This window comes from Curcuma longa, chromosome 11 (assembly GCF_044706935.1).
Source record: "Curcuma longa cultivar G26 ecotype Majalengka, Jawa Barat chromosome 11, ITB_CL_G26_1.1, whole genome shotgun sequence".
NCBI lineage: Eukaryota > Viridiplantae > Streptophyta > Magnoliopsida > Zingiberales > Zingiberaceae > Curcuma > Curcuma longa.
The window spans coordinates 21,185,420-21,203,299 of record NC_133871.1 but is presented as its reverse complement, the minus strand read 5'-3'; the positions used below and the strand labels follow the sequence as shown (position 1 = coordinate 21,203,299).

General features: G+C 37.5%; 2 protein-coding genes and 1 pseudogene across 2 annotated transcripts; 1 reads left to right on the top strand and 2 right to left on the bottom strand.

Annotated features, from left to right (window-relative positions):
• Positions 1–67: 67 nt before the first annotated feature.
• LOC141837321 (uncharacterized) lies at positions 68–3,086 on the bottom strand. The gene is made up of 7 exons (XM_074724747.1): positions 3,074–3,086; positions 2,907–3,002; positions 1,045–1,123; positions 977–1,009; positions 801–906; positions 395–466; positions 68–124 (listed from the first exon to the last, which is right to left on the bottom strand). The coding sequence occupies exons 1-7, from the start codon at positions 3,084–3,086 to the stop codon at positions 68–70; spliced, it is 456 nt and encodes a 151-aa protein (XP_074580848.1).
• A 3,858-nt stretch (positions 3,087–6,944) lies between these two features.
• On the top strand, positions 6,945–9,103 carry LOC141842368 (uncharacterized; annotated as a pseudogene).
• Positions 9,104–11,056: 1,953 nt separating this feature from the next.
• Positions 11,057–14,170, bottom strand: LOC141840292 (chloroplastic import inner membrane translocase subunit TIM22-2-like). Its single transcript, XM_074728233.1, has 5 exons — positions 13,876–14,170; positions 12,301–12,365; positions 12,124–12,196; positions 11,989–12,042; positions 11,057–11,445 (listed from the first exon to the last, which is right to left on the bottom strand). Exons 1-5 carry the CDS (start codon positions 14,075–14,077, stop codon positions 11,207–11,209), a joined length of 633 nt encoding a protein of 210 aa, XP_074584334.1. The 5' UTR covers positions 14,078–14,170; the 3' UTR covers positions 11,057–11,206.
• Positions 14,171–17,880: the final 3,710 nt, after the last annotated feature.

Genomic DNA, 17,880 nt, shown 5'->3' with positions numbered 1-17,880 from the left:
AACTCAGCTCACAGCCCTGCAGGCAGCATTTCAACCAAAAAGAAGGTAAACTTGCTCCAAACTCAATTCACCGCCTTTTCTTGCTTGATTCTTCAGTATTTGCCTTAGATGGAGCAGCAACTAGCTGGATGAACTAGCACCACCCATGTCAGAGCAGACACCAATGGTCCATATTTAGTTAGCAGCTACTGCATAGTGCCAACTAATTATGTGATGAACACAAGAATCAGAAGCTTTTCAGAAATATTATTGAAAAAAATGTTACCTCTGCCTAAAACATGTCAAAGCAGGCCATGGACGCCAGCCCATGAAAATTAAAATTGAATATTAGAGGGAAATAAAAAAAAAAGTCAGATAGTAACAGATGGTCAGTGGATGGATTATGATATCTCACGAATGCAAACTTCTTCTCAGGAGGCTTGTTAACAAGAACATCAAATGGCAGAACAGGAGTAGAATAAGCTTCCTACACCAGTGAAGTCATGAAATTTAAAGTTCAAACTACAGTGTACAGCCACCAAATTAATAAGGAACAAAACAATATGCATAATAAAAATTAAAAACTATACCTAATTATAAGTCATAAAAGCAAACTATTAGAAGCACTTTTATAGCTAATTAAGATAACTTCACTACGCATGTAGCAAACCCTAGAATGAATTCAGCATTTCCAAGTTTTCGCAGCAGCAAAACACACAAGAAGCAAAACACTAAACTTTTTTGTTCCCATAACATAAAACAATGACTTCAAACCTATTGCCACTTTACAACATGCATTTTGAAACAGGATAAAACATAACCTGCAGTGCAGCCTTAGTGGGAATACGGAATTTGACAACAGCAGAACCGTGGAAGACACCCTTCAAGTTAGACTCAAACGTAAAAGAGAGAGAAGCAGAGGAGCCTCTGACATTAAAAGAATAGTATTGATTCTAGTGGCTGTATTAGTAAGAGTTTAGAAATAGCATAAACTCACACATCAAGTTGTTCACAAGTATTTGATGTGCTTTCCAGAGATAAGTTACCAACTATTTGATGTTCTTTCCAGAGACAAGTGCAAATCTATCTTGGGGCCAACTATCGTCACTAAGGCTCACATCATATGCCATCTTAAAAGTATCAACTAAGATAGACTAGAGAGCATGATCATAGGATAAAAGAGTATGGAAACTCTAAGAGAACACAAGCAAATGCAAGAAATCGAATAGTTCATTCTTATCTGACAATGTAAAAGTTGGTGATAAGTGACTAAAATCAATCAGTCTTCTAGAATCTGAGGTGCTGGAAAACCTTGTAGCTCAGAGGTTTAATGGACTCTAAGATAAACTCATAAAAGTCTTTGAGAACTCCTTAAAAAGGAAGTTTGCTATGACATTGACTCCATAAAATAAATCTCATAGAAGTGGTTGAGAATCAGTAGAGGGAGTAGGGATGCTTTTGTGAATGCATGTCATAGAGGGAGAGAGATGAGAATAGGAGGAAAACAACAACCAAACTGCTGAAGAAAAGTTTCAGTTTGTATGAGTAGACTGTACTGTAGAGGCATACAAAATTCTTTCCTACTTAAACAGATTGCCATATCAGAAATTGAGAAGGGCATTGCTCCAAATTTAATCAAATGTTTAATAATAAAGGACAGAAGCAACTTAAAGTGTCCCTTTAAATGCTAGAATCTGAGTCCCTTTGATCCAAATAAGATACTTGTCTCCATCTCCTCATCCTAAATTCCCTAACCATGTGCCAAACCGTAGTGTACGATCTTGTTTAGGCCTTTCATCGCCTTTTCTTGAATCAGGTTAATGCACAATGTAGCAACTTGTTTCATAACCAACCTATAGTCCATGAATGGTACTACTCTCAGAGTTCTTGAAAGTAATTCATTCCTAAGAGCTGTAGCTTCTAGATCTGGAATGTTGAGTTAATTTAATAAACTAATGGAAATAATAAATCTCCACAGCACATTGAATATATGATATGCACGATTATCATAGGACAAAATCATCTGTGAGAGTTGCTCGGAGAGGAATGAATGGATCTATGACAAAATAAGAATTTTCAATAAAAAAAAAACATATAACATCTTCAAACTAGCTTCAGAAACTGAAACAGAAACAAGTAGTAAAAGCAATTCAAGAATACATAGCATAATGCAATCCACATAACATAAGTTCTATCCAAAGGTTTATAAGCAAAAAAACAAAGAATACATTTTGCAAATGCAGGAAAAGGTCAAATGAGAGCCTGTCCGATGGAAAAAAATTCACATGATCAAGATCTTCAAGTAGATCATGTTACTTCCCAATTTGCTAAATCCTAAGCACACGGATTCAATCCCATTCACATAGTTAGTTTCCATCATATGCCATTGTTACATACTGTGGGTAATTTTAGACACGATAGTTTGATGTATTGAATACAAATCTTGCAAAGGAATGCGTGAAATACACACACACACACACACACACACGAAATAAGATTACGTTACTACAGTGCTTAAAAAAAAAAAAAACAAATATAATTATATTTTCAGAACAAAAATGATATTTGGAAATTTGATAAAATTTAGCTAGATTAGCGTCCTAGAAGTCCCTAGGAATCACGACACTAGGAGTTCAACAATACTGAATATCCAAACCAAACGATTCCAGATATAAGATATGGAGTCCCAATTCTTATTACCATGTTTTAAATGAAACCCCAAGGACTGGACTTCTGATTCTTAAGAACTATTTTTACATGCCCAAAACAAAAAAAAAAACCATTCCAAAGAAATAGGATCGATAGAAATGGGATCGCGTATTCATAACTGCACGAGAAACTTACTTGAAGCATCGAGATAATTGAAAATTACTGGATTAATAAGGAAAACATCTAAGTAAGAAGTAAGAGACACATGCAAACCATACGAACGAGATCGATCGCAACGGAGACCTGCTCAGCGCCGGATCTGAGCCGCGTCAGGCTTACTTTCTTGTGTGCGTCCAGGAAGGAGGACGCCGAAGCTAGCCATCACGTAACATGGAGATATTAGAAGAATCGTTGCCAGGAGGAGGAGAAGACGACCTGACCCCACCCAGATTCGCCATGACTAGGGTTTCGCCGCTGCTAGAAAGACCTGGATCAAAAAGGGACCAACGCGAGAGCAACAGATCGTCTCGACAAACTTTCCATTTGTCCACTTAGTCTTTTAATTTGTTCACTATGGCCCACCAATTTTTAAAAATATATTTCCATTTAGTTGAAACAGATGGCATTTTTCCTCACAACTTCGTGCGTATATACATATATTTCATGTATCTCTCACTTACACTTCACTTATTAACTAAGATTAATATTATTCCATAAATTGTAGGTGACATATTTTCTAAATAATTTTAAAAATTACATCTATAGAGAAATATATTCTTATCTGTAATCATGTTAGTTGTGCATATCCATGCATTGCCATGCAGATGGTGCAATACCACCAAAATTGCATGCATTAATCAGTAATAATGAACATGCATGTGTGTATATGCATGTATATATACCTGGCCTGTAATTAAGACTTGATTAGCAGTATAAAGCTTTATAGGAATTGAAAATTAGGAAATTGACAGAAGATTTCAGAGACTGGCATGAAGGATAAGAGCCTCTCAGCTTAAGCCAAGGGGATGACTGCCCTACAGAAAACCCAAAGATATTGACGAATTCATCACCTCTTCATCAGAGGATCTCTGAAGCTAGATATAGGCAAGTCATTCTTGGCTTAACCAAAGCAGGTCCTTACCCTCATGTAAGACCCCTCTTCTAACTCTACTAAGATTTCCTGCTGTTCTTGATGATCTATCTGCCCTATTTATAATGCATCTGTGCTGCAGGAAATAATGTTAAGTCAACGCCAACTTGCACACTGACAATCTTATATATATACTCTTTTTCTCTGAAGCATAATTTGGACTACACTTTTCCTTCTTTGCTCCATGCAGAATATATTCGGTTCCCAGCTGCAAGATTATCCATGCATGCTTTAATAATTTTATATATGTTTTTGTTTTTCTAGCTAGCTACGGAATTAATTAAGGAGTTTAATAAGCAAATCCTGTAATCAAAGACAGAAGCATTAAGTTCATGTGCATGCATGCAAGTCGATCTCCTCATTAATCTTCCTCTACTAATTAATTACGTACCTTTCAGAAGTGGGATGATGAGACGTCGATCTGACTGGGAAATTGATTCCGAGTTTCATCTTCTGATCAGGACTGATGAAGACCGATCGAGTGGGAGAAAAAACTCATGGAAGGAAGGAATAATCCAACTAAAGTGAATGATATATATGCATCCCCTTTAATTTGTTCTCTGCAAGTTGGTGACCATTCATCCTGCAGTGCTTTGGACGCGACTAAGCCATGCATGCACGATAAAAGTATATATTTATATATTTTGCATATGGTCTCGTAGATCTTGTCTAGCTATTTACTACTGTTCGATCGTTTTCATTTGTGAATGATAAAAGTATACAAATTAATTAAAACAAGTTATATTATAAGCTAATAATTAGCTTGAGCATGGCGAATTTCAGTTATCTTGTTAATATTTACAGACTAATTAATTAGCTCGTGTTATAAAAAAATCACAGACAAGATATTCCACTTCCTCCTTTTATGCATCCCTTTTAATGATTAATAAATTAAATTTGGATGGCACTTTTGTCCAAATCGAATTGATTAAAAGGGGGAGGACAAACACAAGACATGTGTAGTGCTTTAGGTAGGTGAGAGGTCAATCTAATCTGGAACATTTGAAATAATTATGAGCAAATAGAGTTAAGTTTAAATAATTTTAATTATTTAAATTAAGATCTATCATTGAGAATTATTATTGATATTTTCTCGTGGTTATTTAAGATATATATTATAATTTTTAAAAAATATATATTATATTTTAATAATTAATTAAGATTTGATTAAAACTTCCAATGGCCACAAATATAAACACGTCGCTTATAATTTATTATTTTTCATTGTAATTGCTTTTTATTAAAAACCATTTTTTCCCTAAGCTATTTATAAGGAGATTTATAAAAGAACTTGTGATTAATTTTTTCCCATCAAAATAATCTTATAGATAAAGCATATTCTGCTTAGCATATTTAGAAAATTATAATAGTAAAAATTAATAATTTTAAAGGCTTAAAAAAATTGGAAATCAACTAATTACTTTGTCAACATCTTTAATTGTGGAAAGTTGAACGGATTTAAAAATCAGACATAGAATAAATATTTATGATTATATATTTTATCAAAATTACCTCTTTTGATTCTAAAATATTAATTAATATTCAATTTAAATTAAAGAGATTAGTTATGTTTAAGTTTACTTATTTGTTTATCAAACTTAATTATTTAAATTTACTAACAATATTATTTTTTATATATTATAAATAAGTTAAATTTATAAAAAATTATAAACTACAAGAATATAATTAAATTTTATATAAGTTAATAAATAAATTATGTATGGACATTAATAAACTAAGTTTATTAATATTTAAATTTATTTATTTTATATTCTTTTTACTATTAGATAAACATAAATAAAGTTTATCGAATCAAATACTAATCACGAATATTCTCTTCATTTATAGAGGATGCCATGCGTGTAAGGACAAATGCATGTTCATGATCTTCCGGATCAATAAAGAGTTAATTCATTAATAAAAAAAATTGTCGGAGAAAATCTGTCTCATTAATGCCAATAAAGAATGTGTTATCTATAAACTAATTTCCATAAAATAAAATATTTCTATGTTTATTGCAAAAGTTATTTATAAATGCCAAATTTAATAAAATCATAAACTTTGACAAGGGATAATTATTTCTAATCTTTTTTAAAATTATTTTTCTTGAGTAATTATATCATTTAAATAATATATTTAACTACCACAAACGATCCTATTCACATTAAACACATTGATTGAGTAATTAGAAAAATTAAATAAATCAATTATATTAGCTAAGCAAGCTAGATAAAAGTAGGTCAATCATATCAACTAGATCGAATAGGAAAGTTGGACAGGCAACGTTGAATCAGGCGAGTCGATCGTGCAACACTTGGTTTGAATTGAATCTCCTTAGCTAGTAAGCGTAAATTCACTTGGGTTGAACTTCTCTTAGCAAAGCCACATTGAAGTCTAAACCATGTTAAATTTCTTTATTAAATTTATTCTAACTTTGAATAAGGAATAATTATTTCTAATAATTTTTAAAATAATTTTCTTTAACAGCTCTAACATTTAATAATACATCTAACTAACACAATTTATCCTCTCGATATAAAACAAATTGATTGAGTTAGAGAAATTAAATAAATCAATCATATTAGCTAAGCAAGTCCATCATATTAACTAAATCAAATAAGAAAATTGGACAGGTACATCGAAGACCATTGGTTGACCATATGAGTCAATCATGGAACACTTAGTATGGACTGAATTTATCTAACTAGACCGAGGTTAGTACTGACCAAGCTTAAATTCACTCGGGTTGAGCTCATCCGAGCAGAGCCACGTCATTAAGGCCTAAATCATTTTTATTTTTTTTATATATAAAACAAGTCAATAATAGACACATCATTTGCTTTCCCACCTTCCCCGTCCTCGCTCAGCTGCTCGTCCATTAAATACTACCGAGTTTCCGCTACCCCAGCCTCAGATGGCCCCCGAAACGCACCCACCAAAGTAAACCATTTAATAGGACAATACGGATGGGACCCTTCCATTATTATTCAACTTCTAAGTCCTTTCGACGAGTACGGTGTGGGTGCTAATTTCCATTCAAAGTATTTTTTATTATTTTCTAAATATTTTTAGAGATTAAAAAATACAAAAAAATCCACGAAAGGAAGACTTGGTAATTATTTGTATTCTATTGGGAGCACAACACAATCGGACTTACAGTCCTTGCTGAGAGCGTCGTCGGGTCTGCTCCAGGAATCGATCGACCCATCGCCACCCTTCCCGCCATGGACGCCGCCGTTCCCGCAGGAGACGGCGACGACCTCCGTGACTGCCGCCTCCTCCTCTCCTCCCTATCTGCCGCTGCCGCAGACGCCCAGTCGTTCCGCGGTCGCTGGACCTCCATATCGTCCGCCGTCGCTCGCCTTTCTGCCTCCCTTGACGACCTCGCTCCCCTCCCACCTACCCCCCTCGTCGCCGACCTACTCCGCTCGCTCTCCCAAACCCTCTCCCCCGCTCTCGCACTCGCCTCCATCTGTCGCTCGCCGGATCCCCCAGCGGCCAGGCTCCGTACCCAGAGCGAGATCGCCGCCGCCTCCGCCGCGCTCCACCAGCTTGCTGCTGATGCCGATCTTATCTTACTCTCTGGCGCGCTTGCCTACCTGCCGTCGCCTCCGATGGAGGCGGGGAGTTCTCGCCGAGAGCTCGTGCGGGCTGAGGCTAGGAGCCTTGTGACCAGACTTCAGATTGGAAGCTCCGAGTCGAGGATTGCCGCTTTGGATTATCTTCTCGACCTGCTCCACGAGGACGACAAGAACGTCGTGGTCGCTGCTGGACAGGGCGTGGTGTCAGCGCTAGTCCGCCTCTTTGATTCTGTCACTGGCACGGTGTCCTGTCACGAGGCGAGGGAGAAGGCTGCAGCTGCGATCGCGAGGATCTTGGCGGTGCAAAGCTGCCACCATTTTATAGTGGCAGAAGGGCCGCCCCTCCTACACCACCTCGCTCGCGTCCTTGAGTCCGAGGGTGGCGCTGCCAAGGAGAAGGCCTGCATCGCCCTCGAAATTCTAACCCAAAATAGGGATAACGCCATCATAATCGGGTCCCGAGGCGGGATCGCCGCCCTCCTGGAGATCTGCCGCGCTGGAAGTTCCTCTGCCCAGGCCGCTGCCGCTGCAGTGCTGAAAAATCTCGCCACAACCCAAGAGCTCCGGCAGAACTTCATCGAGGAGAACGGAGTCCCTGTCCTCGATCAGTCTTTTAGCATCAGGAACACCTCTTGCCCAAGAGAACGCTATCAGATGCCTCTGTAATCTATCTGCTGGTGGGGAATCCGAAAGCATAAAGCTATCCATCTTCAAAGAAGGGGCTTTGGAATGCCTGAAGAACTACTGGGAAGCAGTCGACAGAGGAGAGGATCGAAATCTTGAGCCTGGGGTTTTCTTATTAAGAAACTTAGCATCTTTCAGGTACATAGCTGAGATCATTGCCGCAAGTGGATTGCTTCTTCGCACCATAACTGCACTAGAGAGCGACAAACCAGGAACAAGAACAGAGGCAGCGAGGGCAGTCACCGAGTTGGCTTTGGTTTTAGGGAGGGCAAGGAAGGAGTTTGAGGACGCAGTGCCTCCTCTGGCGCGCATGTTGGAAGCCAAAGCCGCGGAGGAAAAGGAAGCTGCCTTAAGGGCTCTGGCTTCACTGATGTCATTCCCTGGCTATCAGAGACTACTAAGGAAGGAGGAGAAGGGGATTGTAAACATTGTTCAGCTCCTCGATCCCTTAGTCCATATAGATAAGAAGTACCAAATATCAATATTGTTATCAATTTCGCACTCGGGAAAGTGCCGGAAGCAAATGGTGGCTGCAGGAGCTTGCAGATACTTGCAGAGACTTGCCGACATGGAAATGGATGGTGCTAAGAAACTACTCGAGAACTTGGGAAGGGGAAAGATACTGGGAGTGTTTCCAAGAACTTAACTATGGAAGTCAGCTGTGAAGGATACCCAGCTTGAAGCTGCTTCATATGTATGTAAAATTAACACTACTTCATCCATTGTTCACCTTTGTGTAGATGATTTTGTTCTGATTCAATGTTGGTGTACATGCTTTAGATTGTTGAGTCCTTGATGAGATCGTTGGTATTTAAGTAAAGATAAAGGAAACCTCTAAGATGTTCTTCCACTCGTTGACAACATCTATAAGTAGTTTCTCTGCTGTATCACAAGTTGTAAACACAATTGCCACAAGGGCAGTTCTCTTGCTTAACTGGACAATAAGTCAATTACTCGGTCGTTAGTGTAGTTCAGATACTTTTCTTTCAATAAAGAACTGGAAGATGTTGGGTGGAATTGATTATAGAACACTGTACAGAGTAGGGGACCTTGCTTTGTGAATGAGAATAGTGAATCTGTTTCACGTGTGTACGATCACTTGCTTTAATAATCTTCATAGGAAAGAGCAACTTTAATCTGATTTAGTCATCTAGCCTCTATCAAGTGAATCTTTGGGTTTAAAAGGTGTTGGAGTAATCTTGCTACCTAGTCCGGTAGGTGGCATTGATTTGGATCAGCCACAATTGGTCGGTTTCAGATTTAATAGCTGAGAACTTTCTACTTTGCCTTTTGTTTAAAATAGCAGCTGGCTGTTGTACTTATTTAACTTGTTTTTCACTTTGATTTATGTTTAGTGACTTGTTTCTTTCACAGGACAGTTGAGTGTTATGCTCTACTCCAATGGCCAAATTCTTTTTCATTCAACCTAGCTGTTGTCTTTCCTATGTTCATAACCATAGTCAATTTCAACTAAAGGCCCGATGAGTGAAGATAAAGACACTTGCAACTTTCACTTAAGTTATAGCACTATGAAGTTATGCCACCTGGCTCTGATTGCTTGTATGCTTTACTTTAAGAATTGGATTTAGCTAGATGATACTTTAGAAGTGGCTAAACCTTTTCCACCTGTCCCAGGCAGATGCATAATGTCTAGTGGTCTACAGGACTGGAACTCAGAGTAAGCCCACCTATTTTGGGGCTATAAATAATGACTTGCTTTATGATATCTTTGACAAATCAAATATACATTTGTGATTTTTCTTGCACTTCAATTTAATTTCTTTGACTAGACTATTCATTTGATATGGTTGACTTTGCTGCAGTAGTCCACAAGCACATTCCTAGGCAAACCCATTTGTCTTTTTCTGCACTTAATTTCCCAGAATCATTCAGCTATGTAACTTCTTAAAGTATTCTGAAGTTCATGAGCTTGAAATACTGTCTAGATAGGTAACTTGCATCCATACAATTCCTTAACATGATTTTTTTTTAATGGAACAGATGCTTGTTCCACCAATAGGATTATGGATTCAGGTTTCTATGGCGATCCATGAAACATATTCTAAACATGCCTGACAGTTGAAGGAGCTGCAAATGAGTTCTTAATTGAGAATGATGATGAACCCTCAACATCCCATAGGAAGCATGTGGTGCTTCTTTAATGGCAAATTTTAACTCCATCCCAGGGGAGATCCATATGCCAAGGCATCAGTGTAGCTTTCACTCAAAAATTTACTTGTAAAAAGTGATGAGAATTTAACAGAGCTAAAATTAGTTGAAGTGGAAATCATATTAACCTGTTGGTAAGTCAAGGTTTGATTCTTCAGATCTTATGTGTCTCCCCACTAAACCTTTTCAATGTGCAACCAAAATATGTTTACATCCAACTGTTCTAGGATTTTGATTTCTACATCAATAATAAAGGTTCGGATATAGTTGAAAAGTGGAAGGTGAGAAAACTGATGTGTGACCTAACATTATGAGACAACTTGAGGAATGTTGAGTGGTAGTAGCTAGGAGAAAAAAAAATCAGATAATTCTGAGTGTTTTTGACAATTGCAGCTTCTTATTATGTTTCCACATATGCAACTCCATCCTTGTGATTCAGGATGAAGTCATCGGTTTAGGACGCCATTTAGCACACATTCATTGCTTACTCTGTTGGTTTGCGACTCCATACTTCTTTCCATGTCTGAAATGGATACAGATGGCTTCATCTTCTCAACTCTTATCAGCTTTTGAATTCCAGGAGAGTTTGGAAAGAAGTAGTATCCATTTCGGACATGGAAAGATTTCTCACATGAAACCATCTGTACTGGGTGATGCGAAATCTTCATATCTAGTCCAGATATTACTTATGTGAAGATTAAGATAATGGTGATGTTGCCAGAGTTTGCTCCCGCATATGAACTAATCATAGCCTGAAATACAACAACAGGATGTATACTTGCTTACTTGGGGGTGAAATAGTTTAAGGAATTTTAGCATCTGTAATTGATCAACAACATCAAGGTGGTCGAGGAACTCCATGTTATCTCTCGAGCGAAGATTCAAATAAATAGAACCAAATAGAAAAGTATCTGCAGAATCTAAATTGCTTGAAAACAAAAAAAGGTTTCAAGTCTATGCTTGAAACACTCTACTTCAAAATGTGGAGGAGTATTTAATTATTAGCTCTTCTCTTGGACTTGGGTAAGGATTCACAGAAGGATGAAAATCCTTCCAACAACTGGGGAGGAAGTGGAAGTGTAAATGGCGGAAGAACAACCGCGGGATCTCCTTTGTTGCCTCCACCGGCCAGGCGAGGAAGAGCAAGTGCATCTTGATTTTTATTGAGTCCTTGGATGAGAAATGAGAATGCTCCAAAGCTGAGGCAACTCTGCAGCAGAACTCCTGGTGAACCTGCCATTGGAACAAGCCCGAGATATAGCCATATTACACTTCCACTGAATCTATTGGTTAACTCTGCAAATTAGATGGTGTTTTTAGGAACAAAATAAGACCAGCACTTTAATTGTTCCATACAAAGGACTCTAAAACCCCTTATAAGATAACAAAATTAGATGATAGTTATCCCCTCGTGCAGCATCAACTCAATTCAATTCAATTTCTTATGTGAGTTCTGATTGAACTTTAGTGCTGCATCATTTGCCAACTCATTTTGTTTCGAGTGAAAGTACTTTCAGCGCCTCAACTATTGCATCATACAAAAACACAACTTGAGCGAAGGAAAGCCACGAATTATAGACCAAAATCAAGGGGGGAAAAAACAAATAAATGTAGTTTCATCTGCAAGCAGTTGTAACAGGTAATTCTAGGGGGGAAAGGGCCCAGAACAATATTAGGGTAAAACATGAAAGCTACTAATCCATAAATCAATGCCACGACCAGATGAGTAAGATAAATTGTACAAGAGACAAGTAACAAAGGAGGAATAATATGTACCTGGTACACCGAAAGCAAGACCTGTACAACACCCGGCTATGCCTGCATTGATAGCTGCAAACAACATGATGATTAAACTTAGACCAATAGCTTCATTTCACCAAAATTATTCAACAAATTTTATTAGTGCCATACCATCATCCTTTCCTCTGAATCTCTTTAGCAAACATGAAACAAGGCTATGGACACCGGCTAAAACTGCAAATGTCTAGCACGCGAGCATGCCAGTTACAAAGCTTGGTTTATGTATGCTGTGCAGGAACTAATGAGGAACCAAAACAGAAAATTAGAAATCATTACTAGTAATGGTACCTTAGCGGACGACCCCACATCAACCAAGGATCCCTTGAATCCTTTCTTCTTCATCAAGCCTGATCCTGAAGTGAAGACCATCAAAGTAGCCAACATTCGTCAACATGGAAAATAATTCAAACAAATCCAGAAATCAACGAACTGATAGGACAAATAAATACATAATAATAGAACAAATTTTGCAACTCTGTTACCACCCACTTTTTCCCCTTATCCTATTTTTCTTGATGTGCTGTTTATAATGAGGAAGTTAGGTCCACAAACAATCTTAGCACTTAGCTGCAAATATGTAACAATTAAACAAATGCACTCTTCAGTGAAGAAGTGAACAGTGCCTCTTCAGAAATTATATGATAGCTCTACAGCTCAAATATAAGTAGATATTTCACAGATGCATGCATTCTTGGATCATCATGGTAAATATACAATAAAATCAGGTCACTGAAGAAGGCTGAAGGTGGAGAATAACTGGTAGAAATCATCCAAGGGAACAAAAGTTTTTCACTCCTACATGGAAATCCAATAATCAGAGCACATTCATATCAAATAAAAACTTTTCCAATCTATGTTACATTACAAGAAGTTGACAACACTATTTGACTTAATTTTCTCAGAACGTCAATTTTGTACCACCCCTTACATAAATGCTACTTCCATTGGACAGCCACATCTCACACCTTTTCATTGCCACATAAGACCTAAGTGGAAATACACACATCAAAGCACCTAATACATTTGTCGTTTTCTTCGATTTTCAAAGCCAACACCACTGGCATCTTGATTCTTCCACTTGAACAATCAATAGGGCAAAGATGTCTAATCTTCCACCAACATCAACTTCTAAAGTGTTTCTATATAAGATAAACTATAACCATTTGCTAGATGCAAATATGCCTAACAGTTGAAGGCAGGATGGACACGGACAACTAGAAGTTCATGAAGCTAAAAACATGGTTCCAACAATTATTTAGGCCTTAGTACGACATGTCCCAAATGCCACCAACCTATAAGGAGCAAAAGGGTGAATAATCAAGAGATAGCATCTTTAGTTACCACCATAGTTCCTTCCAAAATATCAAAGAATCATGACCATCTTCAGTATAATTTTAGTTTTTATTGTTTATGCCACTGTCTCTCATTTCATCAGGATATAGAGAATATAACGCACCAAAATCGGACAGAGGAACTCTATCATTTAAATATCTTAACATGGTACATGGTACGAAAATTTGGCAAAATCTATTGTTGTATCACTAACATTCCATAAACAAGAAAATTTAAATATTTGGAAATGAAACTCAAATCCTAGTCTAATGATCGGGAGACTATATGCTACATGGAAGTCCTAATTCAATTGGCTCGAGCGTTCTTCAAGCACAGATCGTGATGCAGTAGGATCTTCCCGCATCATTTACACAACAATTCTACGTTAAAGACTAATTGCAGAAAGACTAATGCGCCACAGTCGCCAGAGATAAGAAACTAGACAAAGATTGCGCAGGGAACCAAAGAACTATCATATCGAATTGGGAACAAGGAGAGATGGAGATGACCGGAGACTAAGATGGAACCTACCGAAGCCAATAACGGATCCCATGAGAGCCCCAGCTGCCGAGTCAACGGAGAAGCGCAGGAGGCACACGATGGGCGGTTCGGCGCCGATGGAATCCGAAGGCTTGTTCTTCGGCTTTGGGCCTCTATCTCTGCCATAATCTCCCCCTTCCTCGCCGTCGTCGGTGTCGGACTCCGGTGGATATCGCGCCGCCGCTTTCGCCATCACTGCTCTGCCCGAGTCTCCAAGAATCTCTCTCGCTCTCGCTCTCGCTCAGGCTCAGTAGCGACCTCGGCTTCGGTCTGCTCTTGTGTGGATATGTCTGGAGCGATAATTTTTGACTGGATTAATGTCTACCCATACATCCACCGCCCTTGTCATTGGAGGCGCAGGAAAGACCTGGTATCTACTCGTGTTAAAGGGAGTTCGGGCTACTTCTAAACGATGAACGTTTCAAATTGTTCCTGGAATGGGATCCGTTAAAGGGGATGAATTATTAAATTTATGATGAATTTTTAAAATTCTAATAGAAATTTAAATTTTCGTTTTTATTAAATAACGATATATTTTAAATATATAATAAAATAATTTATCCATTAAATTTTTAATTTTTAAAGATATGTTTTTGACATATAACTATTAATATTTTTATCAACTTTAATTTGTATAATGATAATGTAATATATTGGATTTTGATATACTGGACATTATCGTGAGCACCAAAGTGTAAAAAAAAAAAATTAATTTTTTTAGCATCTAAGGTTTAAAATTTAATATTTAGTTTAAATTAAGTTAAAATTAATTTTTTTTTACTATTGATGCTCATGGAATGTACTCAACGTAACATTCCTCGTAATATATATAATCTATTGGCTTTAAATAATTATTTTTTTTTTGAATTACATTGGTATTTTCATATATATAGGTAATGTAGGAGGCACCTTTTTCTCTTAAAGTTTTATAATGAATGGTGTTGTTATTAACCGAAATCATATGGTTCACTCTGTGCACATTAAATGAAATATTAGAGGATATTAGATTTATCCTACAAAATTCTTGAGATGCCTAAATCACTAGAGATAGTGAAAAGGAAAGTAGAGTAAGGAGTACAAGCCAAAGATTCTGAATCTCTAGATGATGCTCCTAGGGGCGGATGTATTAAGGGGCCCGAGGGGCCATGGCCCCCCCAGCAAGTTGAACCTTTAATGTGTTTAGATTAAACCCTTAGGGTTACTGGTTAATAGGTTTTAGGGTTAATGGGTTGTTGATCTATTGGATCCTAAACCAACCCGATAAGCCGATAAGGAAACCTAGAAATCGCGAGTCTGCCTTCGTTGGGTCCCGATCGCGCCTACGTCTTCTTCGTGTCTTCGTCGGGCGCGGCGGCAACAACTTCAGCTTGGATTGCCGGCGATCTGCAAGGTGGCTGAGGACGTCGGTGAGTGAAGGGTGGATTGGGCAGTGCCGGTAACAGGGTCAATCGGCGGTGGCAGTGGCGTGAAGGGCAGACCGGAAGAGTCGAAGAGAAGAAGTAAATCGGGTGAGTTTCAGCCGAATATGTAAGTTTGTACTTAGGTCCTTGATATGTATCTTTGGGCAATTCTTTTGTTCAAATGAGTATATCGTTTTCATTATATGACCCCCCCAAATATGAAATCCTGAATCCGCCCCTGGATGCTCCTATCTAATATTTATGTGCAAGAGAAGCAAGGAGTCTACAAGGTTTTAGGTTCGTGATCACAATCTTCTTAAAAAATAGGAGGATTATATCATTAATGATGACAACATTGACTGTAGAACGTTGTTAGCCAGATGTGACTATCATGGAATGGTCATTATTAAAGGCCCAGCATGAGATCGTTACTGAATAGAGAATTCGGGAAGTTGAACTAGTCCAATCTTTCGAGAGTCCAATCTTGAGTAAGAAGCTGTAATAAAATCATCCTTACTAGTTGGTATATCCCGAAGCTTTCTAAAGTAGATCACGTAAGTATGGACTACTAATTTATAGTAGGATGCGCAAGCATGGCATACTAACCTCTGAAAAAAAAAAAGGTTTGCCAGTTCACCTTTAATCTGATTTTTTTTATGTATAATATAATGATAACAATAAGATATATAAAATAAATCAAGGTACAACTAAATTAAATTATACAAAAGTTTGTTTATAAATTTCAAGTGATCCCCACTCACCTAAAGATGGCAACGTTCCTGCACATGGTTCCTTATTCCTCCACTGAAACTAAATTATTGTTGAAGTCAACTTTAGGAACTTCATCAACCTCAAAACAATCCTTCAATACTCTACTATGTCAATGTATATTTGTATCAAAATCTGGTGTTTCATAGTAGAATCAAGCATATGAAAGTGGAATTTCATTTTGTTCCTGCTCCAAAACAACTTACTCGAGGTAGTTCATTTGCATTCAAATGGCCAACTTGCTAGCTCTTTCACCAGGCCTCTTAGCGTCCACGACATGCAACTAAAAGCTTGAGAACGCCTTTCCAAGGTGACATGAACAGACTCTGTCTAAATTACCCGTCCCTCTGATAGACCAAGAGTCAAAATTTGTCTTTCACTTATGTACTACCCGAACAGGTTCAGAATCTGCCTCAACTGAGATGGTTTCACTGTTTCAACTGAAATAAATTGATCTCCAATTCCTATTTTAATGGAGAATAGGTCTACTTTAATGTTTGATGCTTATGCTATTACCCAGCAATATGAAGGATAAGCCATCTCTGATGGAATTGTTTAAGCCATTCATGGAATTGTTTAAGCCATCTCTGATGGTGAGCATGTTGAGCTGGATAGGATTCTCTCGCTTTTTTGTTAAAAAGGAAAATGGAAGATGCTCAAACAATTGGAACAGCCTGTTTGTGCCTTATTCCTAAGGATTCAGATTAAACGTGAGGAGAAATATTTTGACAAACAATCAGGAATACAAAAAGAATTTGGACAACAATGAAATTCCAAGAACATTTGGAAAATGAAAAATAACTTGTAAATAATATTTCTGAATAACTTTACTGTGAAGACTGCAACAAAGTTTACACAGGCAAAAAGAGTCATACTCAGAAACCTAGTCAATAAGCCTGTTCTAAAAAAGATGAAAACTTATGAATGACTATTACTTAATATCCAATAATAACACCAACTAAAACAGAGAAAACAAAAAAAAATGGTGCCTAATTTTAGTGATTCAATTTTTTATTCAATAAACAATACGTAACTAGAACTGTCCATCCAAAAGGGGGAAAAAAAGGACAAGAAGAAAAGAAAAGAGGAAACTGCCAAGATCGTAAAGCCAACCAAGAACACAACTAATTAGTTGAATAGTCTAAATCTCCACGAAATTACATTTGGTTTTATTAGTGAAGGAATAACACATACGACAAGCAAAGGTTGAGTGCTAAGGCAGCACATTAGCATGCATAAAGTGACCGATGAATATCTACTTTGAAATAACCAAAAGGCAAAGGGGAAGATGTGCTCAACTTTATGACCAACAGGAAAAGAACACCCAAATCACCCGTGAAACCTACCTGGTCACCATTAACATCTTTTCATATTTGAGAAGAAAAATCGCCATCAAGACCTGAAAAAAAGCCATAACATTATTCTTTATAAACAACAAAAAAGCCAAAGAAATTGAACCATACACATGAATATGGCCAATGAACCTCTCTATATTTTAGAAATGAGTCGCAATATGTAACAGTTATTTGGGAACAGGAAGTAGCCCTGTAAATTCCAAGCTAACAAGCAAATCCTTGGTACATCTCAAATGACAAACAAATTGAAATGAAAAGAAAAAAAATTGAAGCCTGACGACAATGAAGCAGCATTTTTGCCAGGTGTTACAATAGTTTTGCTGTTTTCCTTTGTTCCAGAAGGATTACTTGGTCTACTTGCAACAACAGTTGCATAAACCTGAAAGATTCTGAATGCATCCCGCAGTAAGATTACATCTCAAACAAACACTGAACCAAAACCTACTTGGCAAGTGGAACGAAACTTGAATTGC

What these genes read in the sequence shown, in the direction of transcription:
- LOC141840292 (XM_074728233.1), bottom strand. Translation starts at nt 14,077, where the DNA reads ATGGCGAAAGCGGCGGCGCGATATCCACCGGAGTCCGACACCGACGAC. An exon ending in GGGATCCGTTATTGGCTTCG is followed by an intron (nt 12,366 to 13,875) that starts GTAGGTTCCATC and finishes TCTTCACTTCAG; the next exon opens with GATCAGGCTTGATGAAGAAG. An exon ending in ATTCAGAGGAAAGGATGATG is followed by an intron (nt 12,043 to 12,123) that starts GTATGGCACTAA and finishes TGTTGTTTGCAG; the next exon opens with CTATCAATGCAGGCATAGCC.
- LOC141837321 (XM_074724747.1), bottom strand. An exon ending in AGATTTGCACTTGTCTCTGG is followed by an intron (nt 1,010 to 1,044) that starts AAAGAACATCAA and finishes CTTATCTCTGGA; the next exon opens with AAGCACATCAAATACTTGTG. An exon ending in ACTTGTGAACAACTTGATGT is followed by an intron (nt 907 to 976) that starts GTGAGTTTATGC and finishes TTTTAATGTCAG; the next exon opens with AGGCTCCTCTGCTTCTCTCT.